At 48.3% G+C, this 27,087-nt stretch overlaps 1 protein-coding gene across 2 annotated transcripts in view; it reads left to right on the forward strand.

Moving 5' to 3' along the window:
- The window catches only part of LOC118254048 (S-adenosyl-L-methionine-dependent tRNA 4-demethylwyosine synthase TYW1-like), a 110,635-nt gene that overhangs the window by 54,154 nt on the left and 29,394 nt on the right, over window positions 1-27,087 (forward strand). For both annotated transcript variants that reach the window (XM_035559016.2, XM_035559017.2), the window contains one exon: window positions 2,899-3,034. In XM_035559016.2, coding sequence (XP_035414909.1) covers window positions 2,899-3,034 — 136 coding nt within the window. The remainder of the gene's footprint in view (window positions 1-2,898; window positions 3,035-27,087) is intronic.

The following is a 27,087-nucleotide window of genomic DNA, read 5'->3' on the forward strand; positions in this document are numbered from 1 at the left end:
AAGGGCATGCAATTTTTGAGTGAGTAATTATACACTACAAAGGCATTCCAAATGATTGAATAATTGTGTAATCAAGTTACTTTAAGTCATGTATTATGTGCCTGATAGACAGAAATTGTTCCTTCCTAAAAATAGCATTTTAAAAGGAGAGCATACTTACTATATTTTGAAGCTGATCTCTTAGGATCTGCTGAATGGTGTTAAAAAGAAACAAAAAAGTGATAAAATGCTAGTCTTGCTGTTGTTAAAAGTTGCAACTGATCTTCAGTTAATCAAAGCAAATGACTTGCATAATAAAAGAACTGAAGTATGCACCAAGTTCCCAAGTTCATTTTTCTATCCTCAGAAGAGGGGAGCTATAGTCTAAAAGTTGGTCCTAAACTAGGCAGCATGACCTTTGGCATCCAGCACGCAAACTCAGAGTACGCCTGGGGTGTTCTCTGGCTTTGGGGGGGAACCCAGTGGGTCTCCAGCGTGGTGCTGCCTGTGCCTTCCTCCTCCTTTTGTGTTTGGGCTGCAGCTTCGTCTGCCGCCAGACAAACACTTTTTCATAAAGTGAAAGCGATTTTATTGCGTGTGAGCTCATTGAACAGCTACCCTGCTCTTGTCCTCTTTTCTTGTTTCTGATTATTGCCTGTGAACAAAAACCCTCACATCTATGTTTGCATTTATGAGCATCAATAATAATGAGCAGATGCTCATTATTGCTCACAAAAATGAGCATTTCCTTATTATATTGTTGTTTCTGGGTTTTTGTATCATTAAGCAGGTTGTGTCATTTTTCTTGCTTGTAAAACCACCCCATGGCTGGTGGTCTGAAGTGAGTTTATTGCTACACAACTCAGTTGTGATTTCTGCATGAGTTCATCTTACACATAGTAAATGCCACGAATTTCAGTTTGGTCTCCTGGATGGGATCTCAGCTGTCTTCAGTTGTGGTAGTTTGCAAACTATAACCCAAAATTAAGGAGAAACTTTCAGAAACCTGTCCCAGTAGCGTGCAACTAAATTTCCTGTTAATTATTAAATCTGGTTGTGTTCAGGGAAGATCGGTTTGTGCTGTTTCTCCCTGGTGATGGGTGCACCCCTGGTTTCCCTTTTACCTCGTCCCCCCTTTGGCGAGAGTGTGCAGGAGGTCATGCTGGTTCCCAGCCATGGCAGAGCTCTGTGGGCAGCTCTGGTTTGCAGCAATTTGGGGCAGAAATCCCTTGCTGGCATCTCTTAAGGAGAGAGAGAGATTAAGGAGTTACCTAGCTTTCTCCAGTGCTGAGTCTGCTGCCTCTTGCCTGTCCTTAGGATTCAGATCCCTAGAAGAAATGATTTTCTCAGCTCGTGTTTTGAAAAACCGCTTGCTCCATCTTCAGTGGGATCTCCTAATTAGGCAAATGTAGCTTTAAGGAAAGACAAAGTATTTTGGCAATGTTCTTTGTATTTGAATACTTCAGTCCACTCGTGGCTAGAACATTTGGCCATTTCTGGAGCTTGTGGCTTTGGGCTGGCAGTCCAGACAAGCTTAATTGCAAAACAGTTTTTTTTTAACCGAAAATGTTGAATTTGCTCTGGGCTATTTCATTGTTTTGTCTAAATACATACTGAGAAGGTATGTTTAGATAGGTTGAGTGTTCATGTTGAGTAATTGGATTTTCTGGCTGCTAACAGCTCTGCTAGGTCTTGTTCTGGACAGTTCTTGTCATCCTGTCACCTCTGGGGAGGGTGAGGGACTTTGGTGTATTTTTAGGTGGCGTCATTTGGCAGCTGAACAATAGCTTCTCATTTGTTCTCATCTTCTGAAGGACCAAATCAATCTGGGACTATAGTCTGCTCATTAACAGCCTTCGCGCGCGCACACAAAAAAACCAACACTTGCAAAGTGTTGTCCTAAAACTGCTACGAGCTGGAGTCGCATGGTGCACTGGAGGCTGTCATTTTGTCTCCCCGCGGACAGCGGAGGAATGAACGTGTGTTACACCTGCTGCCTTTATCAGTTCTCTCTGTGGCAAGGGAACTTGCTTTAGTTTGCTCCTTTTTTTTGTCCTTCATTATCGCTTTGCTTAATAGACTTCATCCTTGCTCATTCTCTTTTATACCCTTGGGATTTAGGGAATGGATTAGGCTCTTTGCAGAGCCTCTCGACCTAGGCTCTTTGCAGGGCAGGGGAGGTTTCCTCATTTAGAAGTTACCTGTGTTGGGCTCCCAGATGCTGCGTTCACCGGCACTGTGTAACCAGATGCTCTTTATATGAAATAAGAGTCCTGGAAGTGGAAGGAGAACACTGGGGGAGGGGGTGGCACTTTGTTTTTTTAACAGCTTTGATTTTCCTTCAAAACATTATTTGACAGACGATGCCAGCTGCAAATCAGGTAAGTTCAGCGTGTCCAGCAGTAGAAATTGGCTGAATTAAGATTGTATTTTTGTTGAACGGGTTTACTTTTCCATGGGCCAGGGTGAATAGCAGGTCAGGGTAAGGGGCTGAGCTTCATGGCTTTTACCCATGTGGGCTGCGGTGTGAAGAGGAGTCAGTGCCTCGCATGAACTCATGGCAGCCTGCAATGGGAAACGTTTTTGAGTGTTTTACAACTGCGCTGGAGTGGAGCATGTTCCAGCTCAGTGAGGAAAAGATAAGCAAACTGTCCTTTGTATGTGGTACTCTTACCTTTGGGGTATATTATGTGCTGAAAGAAAATTGTAAAATCTTGCTGGTAAGACTGGTCATTTGGCAGTGGTGAAATGCTGAACCTAAGAGTTTCCCTATGAATACAGCATAGCTCCTGTTGCTACTGGACCAGCAGAGCGGCTTGTTGGGAGATGCTGTATTTTTATACATGCCTGGGTAAGAACGCCCACCTTCAGTTAACAGTAATGTCTGAAAATAACAATCCCCTTCTTTTTATTACCAAGGAACCTCGAGCCAGTAACGCAGCTGTATGTCAGCGTGGATGCCAGCACCAGAGAGAGCCTGAAGAGAATTGATCGACCCCTCTTCAAGGATTTCTGGCAGAGGTTTCTAGACAGTTTAAAGGCCTTGTCTGAAAAGGTACCCTGTTGAGAATATTTTTTCCTTCCTTCTGCATGTTACCTACTTGGGACAAAAGTGGAGGCTTAAGATACATCCAGAATCCACTCTGCGGTCTGTTAGCAGCATGTTTTGCACATAAGGTGTATAACATATAAAACTCCAATATGGTTGATCAGTTTTCTATGTGAGAAGAAATTCCATAACTAGGAGAGGAGAATGTGTCAAACAGGACAGTAAACTTTGTAAGATAATGAATGTAAGATGTGAAGATAAGAGGTGAGTTTATAAGATAATAGATTTCATTAATGGAACATGGACACTGATGGCTGCTGAAAAGACTAGAAATTCAGGGAAGCCTAGGAAGAATTGTAAATCTACACAGTACTCAGCACTGATTCTCAAAGGCTCCCTTGAAATTGAAGTACACAAAGGTCGTAATTTATGTGCTGGAGATTCCTAGCTCTACTTGCTCTCCTGCTACATAGTTCTAAGCACATCTGCTTACGTCTGGAAGATTTAGTCAAAATAGCGTATTTGAGCATAGTTATAAGGGTGTCCCTTTGTGCTGTCAGTATTTTGTGCCTGTCCAAGACAGCTGAATGGTGACCTGAAAACACAGGCTCGTGTCTGCTGCTGTTGTCTCAAAATTCAGTCCACAGTGCTAAGTGTTTTTAATAGCGATTAATGAATCACTCTTGGTCTCAGCATCACACGAATTAATAAGAAAAGTGCTTCATGAATGCCTTTCCTCTCTTGTTTGCTGACACTGCGCTCTGATGGAAACAAGTACGGCTATTTACTGTTTTGGCAGAAGTTTACATGTTACCTGCTGAGATGAACAGGCAAGAGACTGTTTCATTTGAATCAAATTTACTGCCTTCCGAGATGACAATGTTGGACCATTTTCTGCCAAATATGCTTACGTTAGGAGATCCAGGAGACTCAGTGTAATTGAGTGACGCTTTGTTCTGCAACGGCATGTGGGTAGCTTTATCAAGCTGTTTTTAAGTGCCAGCTGATCTTGTTGAGCAAAATCTCAGGCCGAATACTGAGCTGACTGAAATTGAGTACAAACTTTATCATTAAATACTCTGAGTGGAAGAAGCTGTGGAAATAAGGGGAACTAAAATACTGAAAGCAAAAATACTCGAGAAGTCTTTTGGGAAGCTGATTTTTGCTCTCCTGTCTCTCTTGACCCTGGTAGATAGGGTTCATTCATTGCTGTGTGTTGTCAGAAATTTCCTTGCAAAGAACTGAATGTGGAAGTATTGGCAAGCCTGTCCACGCAGCTAAAAATACCCTGGTCAAGGTGAAGAAGAAGAAAAAAAAGCTCAGCTAGCAGGTGCATTTTCTCCTAAAAGCAACTGCACTTTGAAGGGTCCTTGAAACGCTGATAACACAAGAGCCAATTAATAGTTGCTCCAATGGGTAATGTACTGTTCTTCCAGCCCCTGCTCAGCTGCACATTGCGTCATCAAACACAGGCAGCAGCAAGGAGTCTCAAGGAAGTTGCTGTTCATAAGTTTTTCATTTAATGTTACATGTGGCTGTGGCACCTAAAAATATCTTGAGCTGCTTCTAGGTGGAAGCGACTGTTTTCCTTCCAAGTGCAGTGCTCAGCGTTCACCTGTGATTTTAAGCACCTTTCTTTAGGACTGTGATGAATGAGGGGTGCTGAAAGCTAATGCACCTGCTGATATTCCTGAGAAATACAGCTTCTGTTTCAGAGTGGATGGTGAAGTGCTGATGCATTGTGTTGGGAAAGTGATGCTAATATATCTGGAAATAAAATACAGGTCCAATATTTTCACACAGCCTGACAAACCATCCAGGTTTATTCAATTTAATTCTCCTGAGACTGAGACAAGCTGGCATTGCAGCTGATATGAGTCACTGCTAATAAGAATCACTGATAGGCTTGATCTGGGCGCATTTTAAAAAATAAATAGAAATGGGCAAAGGGAGTTTGGAAGGAAGAAGAAAACCAAAACCAACAAAACGGTTGTACCTTGCTGTGCTTGCCGCTGTGTTTGGCAAGCGCTGCTCCTGCTTGCGTGATGCCCACTGGCAGGTAGAGAGCCTGGCTGTCCTGTGGCTGTGTGCGTGGTGCTGCAGGGATGGGCAGTTAGAGACAGGAGTGAATTTAATAATGCATTGTTCCCAGTGTGCTTTCACAGCATCATGCAGCATGTTAGTGATTAGTTGCTACAGCATTTGCAAGGGAAGTTCAGGAATTAAAAAAAAAAAAAAAAAAAAAAAAAGCTGTTGTGATATTTCTTTCTGCAACAAACAGGAAGAAACCCCGTCCTTGTCCCCTGCTGTGTGGTTCAAGTGTTATCCTTTCTAGAGGAATTCTCATTTAGATGATCTTTGTGTTGAGTTTTCTATGCTGAGAAGTGTTTCTTGAGAGGAATTTGTTAAACAGCAGGTGGACTCCCAGATGGCTCCATTTGTTTCTCATCGCGTCTTCCATCCTCCAGATCAAATTGAGAGGAAGAAGAAAGGTGCTGTGTGCAATTTAGAATACGCCCTTTCTGAATGTCACGTTTGGGAAGTCTCATAGACCCATCCTCTGACAGCCTTTAGTTCATCAGAACACCTGAGAGGTGACCCGACTTGATGGACCAACCATTTGGAAGAAGCGCTAAGAATGTGAATCCTTCTCTCCTAGGGATGAGAAGTCTGTGTATTCCAGTGGTAGGAATTTCTTCCAGCCATTGCTTTTTCATAATGCAGTATCCAAACGAGAAATGAGGTGCAAATTAATTTCAAATGTCCAGAAGCTCAGGAGGGAAAAAATAGATTTTCCATACCTCATAATTTTCTTATCAAGCCGATGCTTTTTTTTTTCCCAAAAATACCTTTAACCAAACATGTTGCCTGACGATGAGAACATGGAGTTGACATTGTGAGCTCTGAAACACCAGCAGACCTATGATCCATTTTGCTTTTCTGACTTTGTGCTCTGTTTCCCTCAGTGTTACTCCAACAGATCCTGTAGGTTGAGCAAGACTTGAAAACTGTTATTCTTGCTGATCATAAATCAGCAGGTGTTTTCCCAAGCAGTAGGGACGTTGACTGAGACAAATGCGAAACACCCTGTTGCTGGTACACAAAGTGGAGATGCAGTGACCCAGTATTGCAAAAGCTGCTTATAGATTTCTACCCAAGTGCACTGAAAATAACTGGAGAAAAATCGGTGATGGGCATAGCAGCAGGATGTGCCCTGTTTGTGGTTCAGCATTGCGTTGCACCATCTCTGAGCATTTTTCACTTTCTGTGTGTTTGGGAACACAAGATAACCTTTGAAGCAGGTGCCTGCTACTGCTTGGACACTTGTGGGTTCGAGCACTGGGGGAATGTTCCTTGTTGGTGCTCAGGTGCTCTGGGGAGCACTCTTCCACCCTTGACGTGGTGTCACCTCTTCTGTCTGTGTCTTCTTGACTTAATCACGATAAATCCTGTCCGGTCGGCTCAGCGCGCTGTACCTCAGAACTTGCTGTGCTGCCAGGCACCAAGTAGGCACTGCTGAACTGCTTTAACTTTCAGGGGACAGGTGCCAATGTTCTCTGAAACAGATTGGAGCCACGCACAAAGCAAACAGGGGAAAAAACCCTTCAGGTTAATAGATGCTATGGCACTGCGGGAACTGATGATGAAGCAGAACCTTAACCTTCCTGTCCTTCCAGGAGGGTCACAAAAAGCAAAAGAAGTGGTTTATTGGTGCTTTCTGGAGTTCAGTGTCTTTGTGCATCGTACACAACTCTTGCTTTAAATCTTGGGTAAAACCTTGCCTTCATTTTTTCCTTCTTCAGAGGAATTAAGTTTTCATAGAGAAACAGGGTCATAGCTCTGTGGGTGAGGTGTACAAAGGTCTCTTTTTTCCTCCCACTAAAAAGGACCAAAAAAATTAAAACTCTTAGCTCTGCTTGTCCCAGGTTATCACATATTTGACAAGATGTTGGCTTTCAGAGGACTTTGGTGCCTGTGGCTCTGTCCCCCTTGCCATAAGGTGATAGAGGTGGTTTGTCCAGAGAAAGGCATGAAATATGAAATGTCTCGTGTTACCATCTTCCAGTTCTGTGTTGGCACATTGCTTACAGGTAGTTCCTTTTACATTTCTCAACGATGACACCAACTTGCATATTTAAATGTTTTCAGTCTTGCATCTGTTGCTGTTTCCTTTGGTCTTTTCCAATATGATTCTTTCTTCAAAGTTACCCTTGGCTTCTGTGTGATTACAAACATAGTGTAAATACATAGAGTTGCATCTTAAGCATGTTGTAGTGATCGTTGTGTAATATATGACAGTAATGATTTCTTTTATGAGAAGAGCACATTTGATTTGCATGGAGATTATTTATGTGGTTACTGGGGGGAGGGACTGGTTTGTCGAGCCTCGTCTGTTTCTGAGCTAAGTGACTTTTTGAGGAGAATTTAAATGTAAAATTTCTAACAGATGTTAGAATCAGTAATCAATTTTGCCACTATAAATTCAGAAGTATTTGACTCTTCTGCACAGAAAATGCTCTCTACCAGCTGTGTGCTTGTTTTAATAGTTTTGCTAATGAGACTTCTGGTGTAAGCCTTCTGAAATGCAATATGATGCGTTACAAAGGTACGATATTAAGTTATAGTTTCTGAAATACATCATCTCCTTTCAGCTTAGCTTAGAGCAAGCAGCAATCCAAATGAGGCTTCAGCAAGATTCTTGGCATCAGAGGGAGTGAAATCTTATTTCTGCTGTCTGTTCCAGTATCTCTCGGTTCGCTTGCAGGCAAGAAAAGGGGGAAAATGTTCATAAACACACTTCATAATCAAAAAAGATCCGATATTTTGAGGCGCTGGTTGTTGCTGTGCCTTAAGAAGACAGGATAGCGAGTCTGGCTGAGAAGCAAGGTGTCTCTGGCCTACCGGGGGAGCTGTCCCAGTCCTTCCCCAGTGCTTTGCCCCCTCTCCGCACCAGTCCCCTCCTTGCTCACCATGGGGGGCTGTGGGCAGCCAGGCTGCGGGGCTGCTGCTGGAGGCACGGGGGGGCTGCAGCCACCTCCTGCCTGCGGGAGGCACCTCCCCGGGAGAAGTGGGAAGGGAGGAGGTGGGCTTTGACCTCTGAAGTGTAAATGGAAGAAACGGAGGGCTCTCCTCCTCCAAGTTCACCCTTCTGTTTCCCTCTTGGCTAGCACACACCGTTTGGCTTACCTACTTCTGCTGCTAACGCTTTCATTGGAGGCATTTACTATCCCTACCTTCAATTAAATGCGATCTGTCTCTTGCCTTGAGCCTCTTCCCAGACACTGTAAGAGACACTGGATTTTTAGAGAACCTGGTTCAATGACCACTAAGGAATGGCTGCTTTGTTCCGCAGGGCTCGGCTTTGGGAGCCAGAGCTCCCGGCTGCCCAGTGGGCCCCATGGTCTCGAGGACGACGTTTTGCTCTTTTGTTCCCTGGTTGTGGAACAGAGCAGTGGTCTTCATCCAAGGGCACCCTGAGAGGAAGAGAGCACATGTGTTTTTGTGGAATCTTAAGAAGGAGAGAGCGAATCTGAAATTCTGCTTGTGGCAACTAGGCGAAATAAATTTATATCCGCAGTTTATTTGAGAGCATGTTTTTATTTAAACCTATAAAGTTAAAGCTACTGGGCCAAATGCCATGGACTGGGATTGTGCAGAGCACTGTATAATATTCCATTCTGCTAAATGCATTAGCTGTTGAATTTCTCTTCTCACTGACCGAGTATCAATGGCTCTAGCATGATGATTCAGATGAGAAGCGTTTATTTGGTTCATTGAATCTATTCATTTGACATTTCAGGGAAGATGAGTTGACAAAACATCTGCGAGACTGATCTATTTTCTCATCTCAGAGTGTAAAATTGATGGAAATAAAAAAAAAAAAAAAAGGATTTTGTAGGAACGTGGTAGCTGGTGTGCTGGTGCTCCTCAGAATGAGAGGGAACATAGCCACGGACCCCATGCCAGGTGAAAAAAACCAGGGGGTGGATTGCTTTAGAGAGGGTGAGAAACCTTCTCACAAGCTATGGTGGATGGAGTGCTGCAGCTGTGTTCAGGTGACCAAGGCTTGCAGAAGTACTGGAGTGACAGACGGAGTTCCTTTCCCAGGGCGGTTTGGGGCCACACATCCCCTGGTGAAGCAGCATCTGGGAAGGCTCTTCCTCCACCTCGGGGTGACACCGGAGCGCTTGGCTCAACCCGCAGTGACGGTGCTGGGGCTGAAACAAAGGAGGGACACTTCGCCTCTTCCTCCAGCTCTCTTTTAGGGCAGGATCCTGTGGCAAGTAGGTGGTAGCAGAGCTATCACAAGCGATGGCTGTGATCAGGGAGGTGGTCTGTGACCTCCTGAACCATGTGCCCTATCCCTCGTTTCCACCGGTGCTGAAAAACCCATCTGGAGCCTTGCTGACTTGCAAGTCATGTGCTCAAGAGCCAAGTGCTGCACTTTCTCCTTGGACAAAAGTGCTGTTAGATTTGCCAATATAAGAAGTGCAGAAATTATACCACGTGGATTCAGAATCTCCTCTGAAGCTGCTGAATTGCTGTTGTGTCTTTTAGATAAATTTTGGGAATTTATTGTCTTGTACATACTTAAAAAATAGAAAGCTGGTAATTAGTAAAAGGTCAAAGAAAATTGGTAAATCAAAGGTGATTTATTTCTCATTTCTCATGCAGCTGAGGCCTTTGGGATGAGTGAACTTAGTTGAACAGTTTTGAGAGAAGCCATTTCAAAGTGCAATAGGTGCAGTTGCTGTACTGAATAGTGTTTTTTTGGGGGGGCGGGGGGTTTCCCTTTCTTATTATCCCAGAAGAGCACTTGGATCCTTATAAATCTTTGCTGGACGGTCTGGTATTAGATGCACTGTAAATCATCTCTAACTGTTAGTTATAAAAACAGAGTAATGTAGAGAATGTAAGTGGTGATGAGCCCTGGAACTGAAGAGCTGATGATCCCAAGCGCTAATGCAGGTGTTCGCAGACCTGTAAAAATGTGCATCTGCTTCACTGCATTTGGCTCATTCTGGCTTTGTGTGTTGAATTTGTTCCTCTGTCTTGAGGAGCCTTATTTCCCTGTAGGGCTCTTCTGAAGAGTCTAGCTTTATGTGAAAATGCAAAGATCCGAAGACGTTTCATAAAGACTAGGTCTCGGTTTTAGAAAGCTTTAATTTGATATGGATGCCCCATCCCTGGAAATGTTCAAGGCCAGGCTGGATGGGGCTCTGGGCAACCTGATCCGGTAGAAGGTGTCCCTGCCCATGGCAGGGGGGTGGAACTAGGTGGTCTGTAAGGTCCCTTCCAAACCAAACCACTCCATGGTTTGATGTTGGAGCTTCAGGTAACGTTAAACCATGTACCCCTGAGGGCAGGTGCCTCCATACGGATACCTTTGAAGCATGCAAGGTTTGGGTAAGCTGTTTTTCTGTTCTCTGTGGTAAAGAATACATAGCATGGCATCTGCATCCAGAGTTTGCTGGGCCGTGTTCCTACCAAAGGCTCTAGCTGTGCCAGGCAGTCACTCAAGGAGAAAGTTGCCATTTTTGTTTAAGCTCCCAGGGAGGTAGACACATTGCAGTTGTGAAAGGTGGGTAAATTAACAGCTGAATGTGTGGCTTGGTGAAACTAGGTGAGGAGATGGTGCTGATCAGTGGCAATGCACGGTGCCTCGTGCCTGAGGCTTGCATTCAGGCAGGTTTGTGAAGCCAGGTGTTCCCCCTCTGCCCTGCAGGAATGGGACGTGTATTTGGCCCCTGATTTGCTGTGGCTTTGGCTCCTATACTTTAAGGTGTTTGTTCTTTCCTTCTCCACCCAGCTGCTGTCAACTGAGCAAATCCCTGATTCTTTTCCAACTACCTTTTCATGCATTGCTTGCAGTTGTACATGCAGAGTGGACTTGGAGACCTGATGTAGCAGTACTGAACTTCCAGTGAGCCGGGGACAGCAGGATGCTGCATGGCAGTGAATGAGAGCTCTCATGTTCTGCATGATGCTTCAGGAGCATCCCACCTGGTAGCTTTCGGAGACACCCAGTTACTTCGTGCCTGTGTCTCCACGCTTGAGAGCACATCAAGCACACCAGTGGGGCTGAGAAGAGACGAACCTTGCGCTTCCCCACAGCTGTCTTCCTCAGAGATGGTGCATGTGAGGATGTTTACGCTGGCAGCTATAAGCAGCCCGAATCAGGGGCGCAGTCTGATGGCCATCACATCCTGGGACATGTGAGAGCTTGCAGTGGTTTTGTCATGCCAAGACAGGAGAGGTGGCGTCCTGCCAGAGATGGCGGGATGTATCTTCATGCAGCCGCAAAAGGACTGGAGTGCCGCACAGAAAAGCAGCAGCAGCTTCTTCGCAAGCAGAAGTGCTGCGTGCTTTGCTCGCTGCCAGCCTGCAGTCTGCCAGCCTCTGCTGTGCGCGCCGTGGTGCTGACTTACTGGGGGCTGCGAGACCCGGGCAGCCGGGAGGTCAGCTTGCTTAGCGGGTGAGAATAGGTAGGGCAGGGACTGAAGAGTCCAGGTACCGCCGTGCTCTGCAGTGGTGATATTCTACAAACAGTGTATCTGTAGGGAGTAATCCTGTATATCAGTGGGAACTGAGAGGAGTCCAGCTCCTCAAGGCTAAAGCTCGGAGGCTGACTGTTCAAAGCTGAGAGCCAGATACAAAGCCTGCAGGAGCTGATAAAAGGCTCCTGGCGCTGCACCTGAGTACTCAGGTAAGTGCCAGTGGGATGTGCTGGGATGGGGGTTGCTGGCAGCCCCTGTTCTGCAGCAGCATTGATCTCCCCATGTGCATTGCAGAGCGTCGTCCGGGTGCAGCGAGGGGCTGCTTTCACAAACCTGCCCGTGCAGAACGTTGTTCCTTGGGTGCTCAGGTGGGGCATGTCCTCCGGACACGTCACCTCCTGGCACAACTCACTCCGTCCCAGTGCCGTGCAGGAGTGCTCTCAGTCCCCAGCTCCTGCTGGAGCTTGACTACCCAATAGGATGGGCAGCTGAAATGTTTGAAGTCTGTTTACATTTGCATGGGTTTTGGTACTTCAGATGGTAAACTCCTGAGTTAGGGCTTTACAAGAGCAGTAGTCTTGCAAGGACTGCTTCACCGGTAAGAAATTTTATTTCAGACTCTTCGCTTGTATTGTTCTATGTTAAATGAAATGGGCAGGATTTTCAGCGAATTATGGTGGGGCTTTCATTTCTATTTTTAGATGATTTGGACAAAACCCAGAAGAAAAATATTATTCTTTGCTTCGCAAACTGCGAGAGTGATTTTTAATGAGGTAATTATGTTTTTATGGCAAATTAATCTCTACTTTCATCACTTTACTCTTGAAGTTGCATGGCTGGTTTGTTGTTTTCTGAGATAGCAAGTGTCGGTTTATTGTCTTAAGCACAATAGCCCTTCTCCAGCCTTGGCTAAGCCTGTGTTCACCGTGCCAGCGTGCCGTGCCGTCATTCAAGCAGGCATCGTATCTGCATCGCTGCCTGCTGCCTGAGTTATACCTGTGGCAGAGCTGATCTTTTGTCAGATCATGAATTCTCTTTCTGCCTCACAGACACGATGTCTCCATTTTTCCATCATCCTGCAATTGCTGACTTAAAGCATTGTTATTACAGGATTAGTTAAAATGCAGTTTATTCTTCTTTCCTGTATCCCCTGTTGCTGAGCAAAAGCACTGACTTTGAGGAATATTCTGTTAGAGCCCTGCAAAATTTCAGTGGGATGTTGTTTTCCTGGCTGAGATTTCCAACTAAAGAGGTCCGTAATGAAGCATCCAAGTCTTTGGCTGTATGGATAAATAACTGCTGGGATGGCTTAAAAACACTGAGCACCTGGCAGCTGACATGGGGGAGATTGGGTTCTTCTGTTGGATCCGAAGAGATTCTGGTGAATGTTCAGTCTTTGGCCAGAAGCATTTGGCTGAAGTTGGACTCTTTTTAAACTGCACTTACCCCTCACTTTCTTATTGCAGATCAGTGCCATTCAGGTTTGTTCTTTAAGTTCCCCTGTCTGTGTGTTATGATATTTTGCACATTGCTGTGCCAGGCAAGTTTTCCTCCTTGCTGTAGTTGCTTTTAATGTTGTCCTCCTCTTGACTCCCTTACGCTGCCAGGGTTACAGCTGTGCATTGAAGGGAGACCTTTGAAGAGGTGCCCTCTGGGACTGCTGCGCAAGGAGCAGGAGGAGCAGCAGGAGCAGCAGCAGCCTGCCCGCACCTGTGGCCAGGCAGCCGAGCCTGCAGCGTCGGATCCGGGCGCCTGAGGGAAGGGGCAGCGTGGAGCTGTAGCCGGGACCTGTGCCTTCTTTTGGGGGGCATAAAATGAAGGGAGGCCGTGGGGTGTCCTGGGGGTCATTTCAGCCTTTCCCCATCACAGACTGGGTCCGAATGCCTCTCTTCCCCACGTGTGAACAGACCAAGAATCTACCCCATCCTTGCACACTAAGTGAATGCGGAGGTGCCAGCTCGAGTTGAGCAGAGCACTTTTAAGGTCAGCCTGGAGCAGGTCAGTGATTCCTTGGGTTCCGCACCTCTTTGGTGCCCGGGTCACCATGCAGAAGGGCAGGAGCCGAGGGGCCGAGCAGGTCAGATGCTGGCCAGGCTCCTGTGCTTGTCTGCGCTTCGTGCTGTGTGAGGAGCAGCAGCCGGTGCTGGGCCCGGCTCCTGTCCCCCCCTGCTGCGGCGGCAGCTGCTGCCACGACCCGCGGGGCTGCTGCCGCGTTAATTGGAAGCTGCCTGTGCAGAAAGGTCCCGATCTTGCCTATATTTGGGAGCTCTCCCAGCAGCGTCCCCTGTCAAGCTTCTGGCTGAAGTCCTTTCAAAGTCAGCAGGGCCAGGGCACAAAGTTGGAGCACCACTGAGCGTTTAATCCCAGGGAAGGGCTGTGATGGGCTCTTTTGGTACTGCCTACGTGTGTTTTCAGCTCGGGCTTCAGCCTGGCTTTGGTTGCAACAATGCTTTTGTGGAGGGCTTGGTGTGAGCCCTACTCAGACTTGTGCTAGTGCTTTTTCTGTCTGTTCAGTGTTAAACATACTCTTTCCCTGAGGAAATGAAATATTGCAGGCTGTGTGGTCTGTTTAACAGCAAGCTTGAAGTGTTTTTTTGCTGATGATTTGATATGGTCTGTTCTGATGCTGTTCTATTATAATTGTACTGCATTGGAGTTTTTTCTTTCCCTGGGTATGAATTTCGCATGGTAATTCCTTCAAGTTCCTCTAGATATAACAAAAAGCAGTAATTAATCAGGAGAGTATTGTTCTTGGTGACTTACAGGAGCAGGTATATTAAAAGCAAGTCTGTGGAAAATGGATAAGCAGCAGTTATGGTTCTGATCTACTTAAAATATGTTCAGGCTTCGGAACAGAGATGTTACCTCACTTTGGCTTGTTTCTGGAGATATTTAACTAAAATGGGTAAGTTATTACTGAAGTATGAAGCAATAAAGTAGATAATAAGCAATAGGCGGCAAGTACAGGAATAATGATTATGGAAAGGGGAACATGGCTTAAGAAGCTGATTTAGGAAGGTAAAAGAATGAAATCTGATTTTTCGCCCTCATTTCCAGTCTGGATTGTTTATACATGTGCTCAGTGCATCAGCAGGACTGTGTGCAGGCGGAGGGGCATTCCTGGCTTAACAGCCTGGCTTAGGAATTAGCGCTTGTCTTACTTCAGGACCTTCTTTTGATTTCCAGGAAGAATTTCAAAGCTATTCAATAAAAGCTGTTTTTTACAAAATGAGAACAGTTTCGTTAAGTGATTTGACTTTAAAAACAGTAAAAAAGGTGCAAAATCGAAGTCCAACTTTCATATTCTTGTAATTATTGTTCACGGTAACTTTTTTCAGTTTTTATTTTCAAAACTCTAGAAACGTAAGAAACCTTGTGTGTTTTCTACGTAGCCCTTGAGAACAGCTGAGTTTTCATTCTGAGCTGCTGGGTTGTAAAATCTCAGGCAAGCAGACCAGGGGCTTTGGTGCTGATCCCCAGGTAGATGCTGGCATTGAGCGCTCTCCCTTTTCGAGCAGTAAAATTAAAGTTCCGAGCTTTGCTCTGGTTTTACAGCGGAGTAGCTAATGCGTTAATTATCCCATGGTAAAATGTACTTTTTTTTAGCAGTGAAGACAAAGCCTCAACTTGCTTTAAACCGGTTTATTAATAGCAAATACTTGAACAATGTATGTTTTTAGTAGATACCTACGCAGCATAACCTATTCAGTTTTCTCACTTTAATGACTGTATTAGCCTGAAGAAAGGAAGCCAAGAACTTTTGTGCTTTGTGCTGAGTTAATCTTTGAAGGGAAAAAACCTCCTCTGCCGCGCAGATCTGCCTGGCAGAAGGCTCTCAGGTGCTTGCAATGTGACTTTTAGGAGGACGCCTGTCGTGCCAGCGCTCAGGGCTGGGTGCCTGGTGATGGATGAGCCCGAATGAAGGGATGAGCCCTTTATTTAAGGGGAGGGTCCTGGTTGCCAAAAGAATAGATTAATCTGCCGTCCTTTCAAGGGTGCCGAGTCTGTTCCTGCTGATGCTCTCCGGGAGCGAGGTGGGGGCCGCAGCCCCTCTGCGGGGCCAGGGAGCCTCCGGCTCCGCAGCGCCGGGCTCAGGAGAGGCAGAGGCGATCCCGAAGGCTCGCTGAACCTGCAGTGCTTTCAGAAAAGCTGGCTCCAGGCTGAACGGGAAGGGTTTGGAAAGCTGTGAAATCTGGGGCGTGTTGGCATTTGAGACTTCCTTTTGCTGCGTTTTGGATCTTTTATCCTTCGTGGGGTTTTATGCATAAAAATGCATGCTACTGAATGTGGTGAATAGATGCTTGGCTGCAGGGATATATATATTTTTTTTTCTGATCACATCCCTGTGAGAAGTAATTTCCAAGTGTGAAAATTACTTTGATATCTTCATTCAGGACTTGCTCGCCTAGTGAGGTGTTGTGTAACCTGGACAAGGGCCTCGAATCGAGTGCTTGGAGGGGCTGGGGCTGCCTTCGTGGGGCTGCTGCGTGCAGAGGGCAGGGCAGGAGCACCGGCGCTGCTCCGGGCTGTGAGGTCGTGCGTGCCTTCGGCTTTTGGGCTGTTGGCTGTCCTGGTCCGAGCTGCTCCGTGCCAGCTGGGAAGCTCTGAAAACGTGTTATGAAGTCAGTTTGCAAGTTGAGCCTTTCACTGAAGGGAATAAGAAATATTAATGGAACTGAGAAACCGGCTTTTGAAGTGGCTTCCTATTCATCATCTAATACCTGCAAAGGATCTGTGAAGCTGAGTGAGGGAAAGAGCAATTTGTTTAGAGCCTGCACCATAATTTCTTCTCCCCGGAGACTGCTTTTTGCATTTAAGCAAAGCAGTGTTTCTGTTGACAGTACTGGTTTTGTTACTTGAGCGTCATTAGCCGCAAAACATGGATTTGTTTTGAGGAGTCTGAACAAAATGTAATTTTCTAGCAATAAGCTTATTTCATTTGTATCACAGGGAGGTACGAGTGTTTACGCTTTAAGCTAGGGAGTCAAAACTGAAATGTGGGGTTTGTGTTTATTTCCAAACAGTGGGACAGCGTTACGCTGTGTCGTTAAAAGAACGAGTCCAAGTGCCACAATCCAAGGTAGGGGTCTCGTAGGATCCCAGAGCGTGGTTTGGAGGAGGAGGTTTCACAGAAATCACAGAATTGTCTAGGTTGGAAGAGACCTCCAAGATCATCTAGTCCAACCTCTGTCCTAACACTAACAAAACCTCCACTAAACCATATCGCTAAGCTCTACATCTAAACGTCTTTTAAAGACCTCCAGGGATGGCAACTCAACCACTTCCCTGGGCAGCCCACCCCAATGCCTAACAACCCTTTCGGTAAAGAAGTTCTTCCTAATATCCAACCTAAACCTCCCCTGGCGCAACTTTCGCCCATTCCCCCTCGTCCTGTCACCAGGCACGTGGGAGAACAGACCAACCCCCACCTCTCTACAGCCTCCTTTAAGGTACCTATAGAGAGCGATGAGGTCTCCCCTGAGCCTCCTCTTCTCCAGGCTAAACAACCCCAGCTCCCTCAGCTGCTCCTCATAAGACTTGTTCTCCAGACCCCTCACCAGCTTTGTCGCCCTTCTCTGGACTCTCTCGAGCACCTCCATGTCCTTCTTGTAGCGAGGGGCCCAAAACTGAACACAGCACTCGAGGTGCAGATCTTTCTTTCACTTTCGAGGTGCGGATCGGTTTCTCCGATCTTTGCCCTCATTATGTTTGCCCCGGCCTCCTGCAGTCCCACGAGGTCAAATCGTGCTCCTTCTGCCTCCCTGCCCCAGCCGGAGAAGGGAGCTGCTGAACTCGTGCAAACCCATCAATCCAGCAAGCCGCTGCCTGCAGCACGCGTGACGTGCTCACCCCTCCCTCTTCCTCCTGAGATTAGACCTGGGACGTTTTATGAAGAATAATTTTATTTGATCTGCAAAAAGATGAATGTCAAGGAGGAGGGAATTAAAAAGAAATTATTTTAAAAAAAAAAAAAAGCCCAAATCTCTCTTGGTTATTGAAGCAAGAAGAGAGCACTTTGTCAAGCTGATGTGAAACCTTTATTAACGTATTCTGGGACAGCGGAGACTCTCAGAGATCTGCTTTGTGCTTCCAGAGGAAGTTGTGACCAGCGCTGGTTGCTGCTGTGGTGCTCTCTCAACAGCACCTCCTGTCACCTCTCTCCAGGTAGCATCTCCTGAGCCGACTGATTTATCAAGGGCATAAGTAAAAGCACTGCTGACCCCTGAGCGGGGCAGGGAGGAGGCTGCCAGGCAGAAAAGGGTGTTCCTGCAGGGACCCCGGGACACAGAGCGCACGCCGGGTCCTGGAGGAGTGCAGCGATGGTGTTACTTCACCTCCTGGGGGGCTGCAGGCCAGACCCCTCCAGCCTTAGTTCCTGGGCATGCAGTAAATGCCCTGTGACCTTACAGGGGTCCTGCTGGGGTCCTTGTAGGGACAAAGTGAGGGCGGATGGCGCACGGCAGGGGAGTCGCAGCCCAGCGTCCCGCTTTGCTCCCACCCCGCCAGGAGACCCTTCCCTGGCTGCTGGGACTGGAGTGCAGCCAAGCAGTGCTGGCCAGGCGACTTCATTAGGCTCTGGAGCGTTCATATCTGAAAAAATAATAATCCTTTAATAGTCGGTTATTCAGTTATTCCGTTTCTGAGATCGGCTCTTTGTAGAGCGTGTTCTTCAGCTGTGATCTCCATCAGGAAAAGCCTGAAAATGGCCGAGGAATGCCCTCAGGTTGCCCGGCTGGGTCAGCGGACTCACCGGGTGCTCAGAGCATCGCGTTGTGTCAGGGCCAGGTTGCGTCCTGCCCCCAGCCTGGCTCCTGCCACGGGGCTGCAGGCACTGTAGCACATAACCCCTTGGTGCACTCCGTGATTTCTGTTATAATACTTTATGCTGGTTATTCTGGCTTCCCCAGCCCTGAATAGGTTCAGTTCAGCGTGCCCGACTGCTCTTTTCTCCGTGCTCCCAGTTCCTCACCCAGGTCGGAGCTGCTGTTGTTGAATCTCGTTCGACCAGACCTTGCTGCCTGGTGGGGCTCCCCTTCCTGCTATCCTCCGGCCTCAGCATGCACTTTCTGTTGCCATCCTATATTGTGGCTTTGTGCTACAACATCCAACCAAAGGGAAGGTTCTCTGAAACTGCTGCCTTGAATTGTTCATTGTGGAGGTGCTGGGTGGGCTGCCCTTGGTCCCCTTTCCACAAGGGACTTCAGAATAATCTGTTACGCTGCTGTGGCAACTGGCAACTTCTAAACAGGCAGAACGGGAGCTGCTGAGGTGGGAAGGTGCTTCCAGCGACGGTCTGGTTCCATCTCTCCTGCTGCAAGTAGCGTCAGCCCAAGCAGTTTGCCCAGCACTAATCCTGGTTGGGTGAGCACGGGAACTCCTCAGCCTCTCTGGGCAAAAAAATCCGGTGTTTAATCACCCTCCCCATAGAAATTAGTTTTTTAGTGCAATTTCCTTTGCTACAGCTTGTGCCACTTTTCCTTCCACTGGGCACTGCTGGGAAGGGTCTGTCTCCACCTGCTTTACTCCCTCACCAGGTGTTTATTTGCAAGGACACGTTCTTGTGTTTTCTCTTCCATGTTTCCTCTTCTCTGCCACCCCGTGGGCTTGCGCAGCTGCCCCAGCAGCTCTGTCCTCAGGCAGGAGCTTGGAGCACCCCCAGACCACGGAGGGGCAGCCGCAGCCCCCCGCCTGCTGCTTTGCATCAAGAGCCCTTAGACATCAACATGTATTCGGCTCCACGCCCTCAACTTTCACCCATTTGAAAGGATCGTTACCATATTAACTTTTTCTTTTACACTAATGTTATTCTGATGGCTGTCTGAAGTGAAATAATGGTTGCTTTTCCTGGAAACGTGGGGCGTAAAGCATTGCAGTCTGTTTTTATATCCTGATGTTTTAGATCATTAAATTCTCAGGGCTTAAGCTCTTATTTCTTGTTTTCGAGCGCTTAAGAGAACCTCCTGGGGCCCTATTGTACAAGCAAATACAAATAATACATTAATAAAACAGGGTTGTGTGTTTGTACTGCCAGCAGTCTGTAAGGATTGTGCCTAACGCTTTGCACCATTAGCCCCGCAGCCATTCTGATCTGGCATTTGTACCACATCTTTAAAGAGGCTCTTCCCTGCTCAGATGGCATGTGAGAGATGTTCCCCGCTGCAAAGAGGTTTCTTCAGCCACAGCGCTCACATCTAATTTTCCAACTTTTTTTGGTGTACCTCCAGCAGTTTATTTCTCTTTACCGGCTTCCCTCACTGCCAGTAATGATTAATTAACAGTTTGTGATGCATCAGCTGTAGAAGTGAGGGATAGCAGACAGGGACTGCAGTTATTAACTGTTGGTTAGTGCTGCCCCTCGGGGAAGGAGCCCTCGTACTGCGCCTGCAGCAGTTTTGGTTTTATGAAGTACTTGAACTTTACAGTTAGACTCCTCAAATGATGGAGGGCATCTATTTGTGAGTATTAAAACTGAGGTTTACATGGGAGAAACAGCTCTTCATGGCGGCCTTCATTGCCCCAAGAAGAAAGTTACCACGCTGAAGTATTTTGATGTACATCAGAAAATGTTGTGGTGCAAGTAAATCAATAGCATTTCATCCTCTCCACCAAACCACTCTTGCTGTATCTGACACTCCCCTGGTGTGTTCAGTGGGAGCTTCAAACTACTTTTTGTGGCATTTAGGTTTACTCCCTCTGTAGAATGAGTGTAAAAAAAAAAACATTTGCAGGAAAAGTGTTTGCACGCCTCAGCCCGGTTTTGATGTGGGAGAGGGAACAAGCTGCTAGAGCTGAGAGCAAAGCACGGGGATTAGGGATTAGTCCCTAAAACCCATTCTTGAGATGAGATAGAAAAAATAAGATGGTCTGACTTTAACACCAGAGTTTGCAGCACCGAGGTGCTGGGCAGAGAGCTGTCCCCTCTCGTCCTGGCTTGCAAGACGGCAAGTGACTGGGCCTCGGACACAGGAGGGGGGGGAGGCTGGCAGCTTGCTGCACGTGCATGTCCTCTAACGGCCCAGGATTTTTTTTGTGAATGTTTATATTACTGCAAAATTCGTGCTAGTACAGTTGGGTTTTGGTCACGGCTGCCGGCACGCCTGTTCCCCTGCTCCTCGCCACAAGCAAATGTTGCTGGCCACGTGCCTTGGGCAGCTCTCCCTCGGCAGCCTCCCCGCGGCGGTGGCACGAGGCAGGGCAGCTCGTCCTGCCACCCCTCCGCCCCCCCGCCTGCCCGGCCGCTGCACTGTTGGTTGGGAAACACGCTCTGAAGGGTGCATAAAGAGGTGAGCAGTGCTGGAGGCTGTGTCTGTGACCCCAGCAGGATGCAGGGCTCGGTAGCGTCAGCCCCATGTTTATGAGCCCCACGGGAGCCCCGTTTTGGAGCTGTGTGTAAGAGCGACCAAGAAACCTTTGGCGCTGGCAGGTCCCGGCGATGGCCGTAAGCGCGGGGCGGAGGGCTGGCTGATCAGAACCAAGCATGTGTCGGTTTCCTTCTCAATAACCCTGTTTGTTAATCTTTGCAATCTGATTTCACACACGTTTCAGCAGGAAAGACTTGCGGTTGTTTTTTTTAATTTGCTTCTGCTGTATTTTGGCAGTGAACGTGCTCGGCTCGCTCCTCGGCTGCGGGCAGCCCCCTCCAGCGTGGTCTCCTAGGGGACGTGGGTACTTCTGGCACGCTCCTCTGCCCCCAGGGACGGAGGGTGAACCAGTGTGCCCCCGTGCCAAAAATCGCAGTGGTCCCCTGAAATCGCAGCGTGGCATTCCCAGAGCCACCTTCCTGCAGTCACCTCAGTTTTTGCTGCCAGCTAGGATCGCTGCTCACCTCTTGCTGTGAGTGGTCCTCTGCAGCCTTTGCAGCAGGAAATGTCTTCTTTCCTTCTGGAGATCTCTTAAAGAAGTGGAATTTGGGGAGAACACTCGGGTATTTTCTAAGCTTGCTCCAAGCAGCGTGGCAGTGCAGTAAATGACTTAGGCTTGTCACACGTGTCTTCTGGGGTATCAGCGCCCACCTGAACTGCCAGCACTTCATTTACTGGCAGGTCGTACCCTCCTTGCTTGGCAGAGGTGATATGAAGCAGTTGTTCTGCTTCACACTTTAGCTAGCTATAAATTTCGTTCATTAGTCTACTGGAGCTTTCCATGCATCCGCTGATATTTTTCACTCCGGCACTTGAGACCAGTTTCTGCCCGGTCCAGTATTCTGTTACAAGTGCGATGTCTTCAAATTCTCCAAATAGCGTCTGCTGTGTGAAGATCAAGTAGATTTTGTAAGACTTTCATCCCACCTCCCACATATGGATTTCCTGTATTTTTTTTTCCCTGTTAAGTTTTTTTCCTGTTTTATATCCTCCCGTGATGCGGATTATTCAGCCAGCAGTGGCGGTGCTACCCTTGCTGGTTTAAACAGGATGGATTTGTCCCAGTTGCCGCATGCTCATTGCCAGCTTACGCTTTCTGTGCACAACAGAGACGTCCAGAAATCTGCTCTTAATTTTAGCACAAAAATATCCTATTGAAAAAAAACCACAACCCTAAAGGCTTCACTTTGTGTTGGACCCCCGACTCTGCTGATTGCACCGGGGACCTGATCTGCTGATCTCTGAGGACTGGCTCTGTAGGATGGGTCTGTGTCAGCAGGCTTTGAGGGCTGGTATTAAAAACATGACTTTATTTACTGTTGTCTTGAAGCTGCCTGCATTTGTTTACCACTGGGCTGACCTTTGGGGAGACATTTCGTGATTAATTGGGTATCTAATCACTTCAGACGATTGACAGGCACGCACGTATCAGCATTTTTCCTCCTGTTAGATATTTTCCCTCTGGTTTCTTATTTCCCTGCTAAATGATGCATTTATTTTGCAGTCTCTCATTTCTAAATATGTATTTATATGCTACGCGTAAAACAGAGTTTATAAGCTATGTGTGAAGTACTTCAGTTCACAGAATAATTGACCTTCAGTAATCATTCTCTCGATTGTTCTTTAATTGAAGTTACTCTTCCACAGACTTCTGTAATAAAGATGCTACACTATAGAATTATTTTCTCAAAACACTGTTGAATCCTTGTAGGAATTAAGTCTTCTCTTACACTTACCCCTGGAGAGTGTAGCAGGTTTACCTGGTGCTTTAGGCTCTCAAGACGACAGGCAGCAGGCACCGAGTGCGTTGGACATGCTTTTGTGTGCATTGGCTTTTAGTTCCCTGCACGTACCCCAGCACCCTAAAGGCTGGCCCCTTGCTCTTCTCTGCTGTTAGCTGGAGGAAGGAGGCGCTCCTTTTTTTTGTTTGTGTTCTAGTTACTTGTTAATAATCCGGAACGCTTCCATAGTAAACTGGTGTAGAATATTGATTTAATTTTTTTCTTCCATGGAAAACACTTGTATATTGTTTTAGGACGGTGATGAGTTGATTTTTACACAGAGGGCAAAATTCACTTGTATTGCTTGTAGGCCAGAGGGACCTGCAGAGGTAAAATGTGGCTGGGATAGATAGAGAGTGGGAAACTTTCGTTTTATCTGGGGAAGGGTGATAGAGTGAACGAAAACAGAGCCGTGTCCTGGCCCCTGTCCTGGCTTTGCCCTAGCCAGTGGGATAGACACAGACACAGATTTCTAGGTTGGAAGAGACCTCAAGATCATCGAGTCCAACCTCCGACCTAACACTAAGTACTCCACTAAACCATATCACTAAGCTCTACATCTAAACGTCTTTTAAAGACCTCCAGGGATGGCGACTCCACCACCTCCCTGGGCAGCCCGTTCCAATGCTTAATAACCCTTTCGGTAAAGAAGTTCTTCCTAACATCCAACCTAAAACTCCCCTGGCGCAACTTTCGCCCATTCCCCCTCGTCCTGTCACCAGGCACGTGGGAGAACAGACCAACCCCCACCTCACTACAGCTTCCTTTAAGGTAACTGTAGAGAGCGATAAGGTCGCCCCTGAGCCTCCTCTTCTCCAGGCTGAACAAGCCCAGCTCCCTCAGCCGCTCCTCATAAGACTTGTTCTCCAGACCCCTCACCAGCTTGGTCGCCCTTCTCTGGACTCGCTCGAGCACGTCCATGTCCTTCCTGTAGCGAGGGGCCCAAAACTGAACACAGTACTCGAGGTGCGGCCTCACCAGAGCCGAGTACAGGGGGACAATCACCTCCCTAGACCTGCTGGCCACACTGCTTCTTATACAGGCCAGGATGCTGTTGGCCTTCTTGGCCACCTGAGCACACTGCTGGCTCATATTCAGCCGACTATCAACCAATACTCCCAGGTCCTTCTCGGCCAGGCAGCTTTCCAACCACTCATCTCCCAGCCTGTAGCTCTGCTTGGGGTTGTTGCGCCCCAGGTGCAGGACCCGGCACTTGGCCTTGTTGAACTTCATACAGTTGACCTCAGCCCATCGCTCCAGCCTATCCAGATCCTCCTGCAGAGCCTTCCTGCCCTCGAGCAGATCGACACACGCACTTAGCTTGGTGTCATCTGCAAACTTACTGAGGGTGCACTGGACGCCCTCATCCAGGTCATCGATAAAGATATTAAAGAGGACCGGCCCCAGTACTGAGCCCTGGGGGACACCACTTGTGACCAGCCTCCAACCAGATTTGACTCCATTCACCACAACTCTCTGGGCCCGGCTATCCAGCCAGTTTCTAACCCAGCGAAGCGTACGCCAGTCCAAGCCCCGAGCAGCCAGTTTCTTGAGGAGAATGTTGTGGGGAACGGTGTCAAAAGCCTTACTGAGGTCAAGGTAAAACACATCCACAGCCCTTCCCTCATCCACCAAGCGCGTCACTTTGTCATAGAAGGAGATCAGGTTCGTCAAACAGGACCTGCCTTTCATAAACCCATGCTGACTGGGCCTGATCGCCTGCTCGCCCTGCAAGTGCCGCGTGATGACCCTCAAGATAATCTGCTCCATGAGCTTTCCTGGCACTGAGGTCAAACTGACAGGCCTATAGTTACCCGGGTCTGCCCTCCGGCCCTTCTTATAGATGGGCGTCACATTGGCTAGCCGCCAGTCAACTGGGACCTCCCCCGATAGCCAGGACTGCCAATAAATGATGGAAAGCGGCTCGGCCAGCTCCTCCGCCAGTTCTTTCAGTACCCTCGGGTGCATCCCATCCGGCCCCATCGACTTGCGCACATCCAAGCTTCTTAGCAGGTCGCCAACCATTTCCTCATGAATAGCAAAGGCCAAATCCTGCTCCCCATCCCCTTCCGCCAGCTCAGGGCACTGGGTATCCAGAGAACAACCGGTATTGCCGCTAAAGACTGAGGCAAAGGCGGCATTAAGCACCTCAGCCTTTTCCTCATCCTTAGTAACTAGGTTTCCCCTCGCATCCAGTAAAGGATGGAGATTCTCCTTAGTCCTCCGTTTCGCATTGATATATTTGTAAAAGGATTTTTTGTTGTCTTTAACGGCAGTAGCCAGGTTGAGCTCCAGATGAGCTTTGGCCTTTCTAATTTTCTCCCTGCACAGCCTCGCTATATCCTTGTAGTCCTCCTCAGCGGCCCGCCCTTTTTTCCAAAGATTATAAACCCTCTTTTTTCTGCTAAGCACAAGCCGCAACTCTCTGTTCAGCCAGGCCGGTCTTCTTCCACGCCGGCTCGTCTTTGGGCACGTGGGGACGGACCGCTCCTGTGCCGTTAAGATTTCCTTCTTGAGGAGCGCCCAGCCTTCCTGGACTCCTCTGCCCTTCAGAACCGCCTCCCAAGGGACTCGGCCAACCAGCGTCCTGAGCAGCTCAAAGTCAGCCCTCTGGAAGTCCAATACAGCAGTTTTACTGGTCCCCTTCCTGGCCTCGCCAAGAATAGAGAACTTTACCATTTCGTGGTCACTCTGTCCAAGACAGTTTCCGACCACTACATCTCCCACCAGTCCTTCTCTGTTTGTGAAGAGAAGGTCTAGCGGGGCACCACCCCTGGTGGGTTCACTGACCAGCTGCGTCAGGAAGCTATCTCCCACGCTCTCCAGAAACCTCCTAGACTGCTTTCTCCGTGCCGTGTTGTGTTTCCAGGATATATCCGGGAAGTTGAAGTCCCCCACGAGGACAAGCGCCGACGATTTTGCAACTTCTGTCAGTTGCCTATAAAACTCCTCATCCGTCTCCTCATCCTGGTTCGGCGGTCTATAACAGACCCCGACCAGGACGCTAGCCTTGCCGGCCTTCCCGCGGATCCTAACCCACAGGGATTCAACCTTATCATTCCCAGCCTGGAGTTCCACAACATCAAAAGATTCTCTAATGTAGAGAGCCACGCCACCACCCCCTCTGTGCTGCCTGTCCCTCCTGAAGAGCCGATAGCCAGGCATTGCAGCACTCCAGTCATGGGAGCGGTCCCACCACGTCTCCGTGATGGCAACCAAGTCGTAGCCTTCCTGCTGGACGATGGCTTCCAGCTCCTCCTGTTTGTTACCCATGCTGCGTGCATTAGTGTAGATGCACTTCAGCTGGGCCATCGCCTTCTTCCCCAGCCTAGCCATTGTTTCCCCCGGCACGGCTCCAACAAGCCTTGTTTGAGCCCCGTCCCCCTTCTCGCCTAGTTTAAAGCTCTCTCTATGAGCCCCGCCAGCTCCTGGCCTAGGATCCGTTTTCCCCTTGGAGATAGGGACCCATCTGAGGCCATCAGGCCGGGTGCCGAGTAAAGCTCCCCATGGTGAAAAAACCCAAAATTTCTGTGCCGGCACCAGCCTCTGAGCCACCTATTAACCACGTGAGCTTTCCATGTCCTCTCCGTGCCTCTCCCTCCCCCCGTAGGGATAGACGAAAACACCACCTGCACTCCCGCTCCCTCCACCAATCGTCCCAGCCCCCTATAGTCCTGTTTGATAGCCTTGAGGCTTCTCTTTTCAAGATCATCACTGCCAGCCTGGACTATCAAAAGCGGGTAATAGTCAGAGGGGCGAACCAGGTTTGGAAGCTTCCTGGTAACGTCTCTGACCCTGGCCCCAGGGAGGCAGCAGACTTCCCTATGCGTGGGGTCAGGCCGACAAATAGGGCCCTCCGTTCCCCTGAGGAGGGAGTCGCCCACAACAATCACCCTTCTTTCTTTCTTGGTGGAGGCAGTCCTGAGGCATGGAGTCAACTTCCTCACCTCAGGCATCCTCCTGGGCAGGCTTCCTACATCGTCCTCACCCACTGGTCTCTCAAGCTCCAGGGCCTCAAACCTATTGTTCAAGGGCACCTGGGAAGGCAACGCCGGAAGGGGAGGGCATCTCCTGCGAGGTCGAGAGGGGACCCGTCTCCATTCCTCCTCAACTCGCAGGTCCCCTCCCTCTGCCCGATGGCAACAGGGCAGGGGGTCCACCCCCCTTTGGGGCGTCTCACCCCGGTCCCTCTCCCTCCGGTCCTGCAGGGAGTCACTCCACCAGTCTATCTCCCGCTCGCACTCCCTGATATCCCTCAACCTCTGCACCTCCTCCTTGAGTTCCGCCACCATGCGGACCAGGTCGTCCACCTGCTCGCACCTCACGCAAGCAGTCCCTCTGCCTCCCGCCGATGGCAGCAAGAGGCTCAGACACTCCCCGCACCCGGAGACCTGAACCGCCGCATGTTTGGACGGGCA

This window comes from Cygnus atratus, chromosome 20 (assembly GCF_013377495.2).
Source record: "Cygnus atratus isolate AKBS03 ecotype Queensland, Australia chromosome 20, CAtr_DNAZoo_HiC_assembly, whole genome shotgun sequence".
Lineage (NCBI taxonomy): Eukaryota > Metazoa > Chordata > Aves > Anseriformes > Anatidae > Cygnus > Cygnus atratus.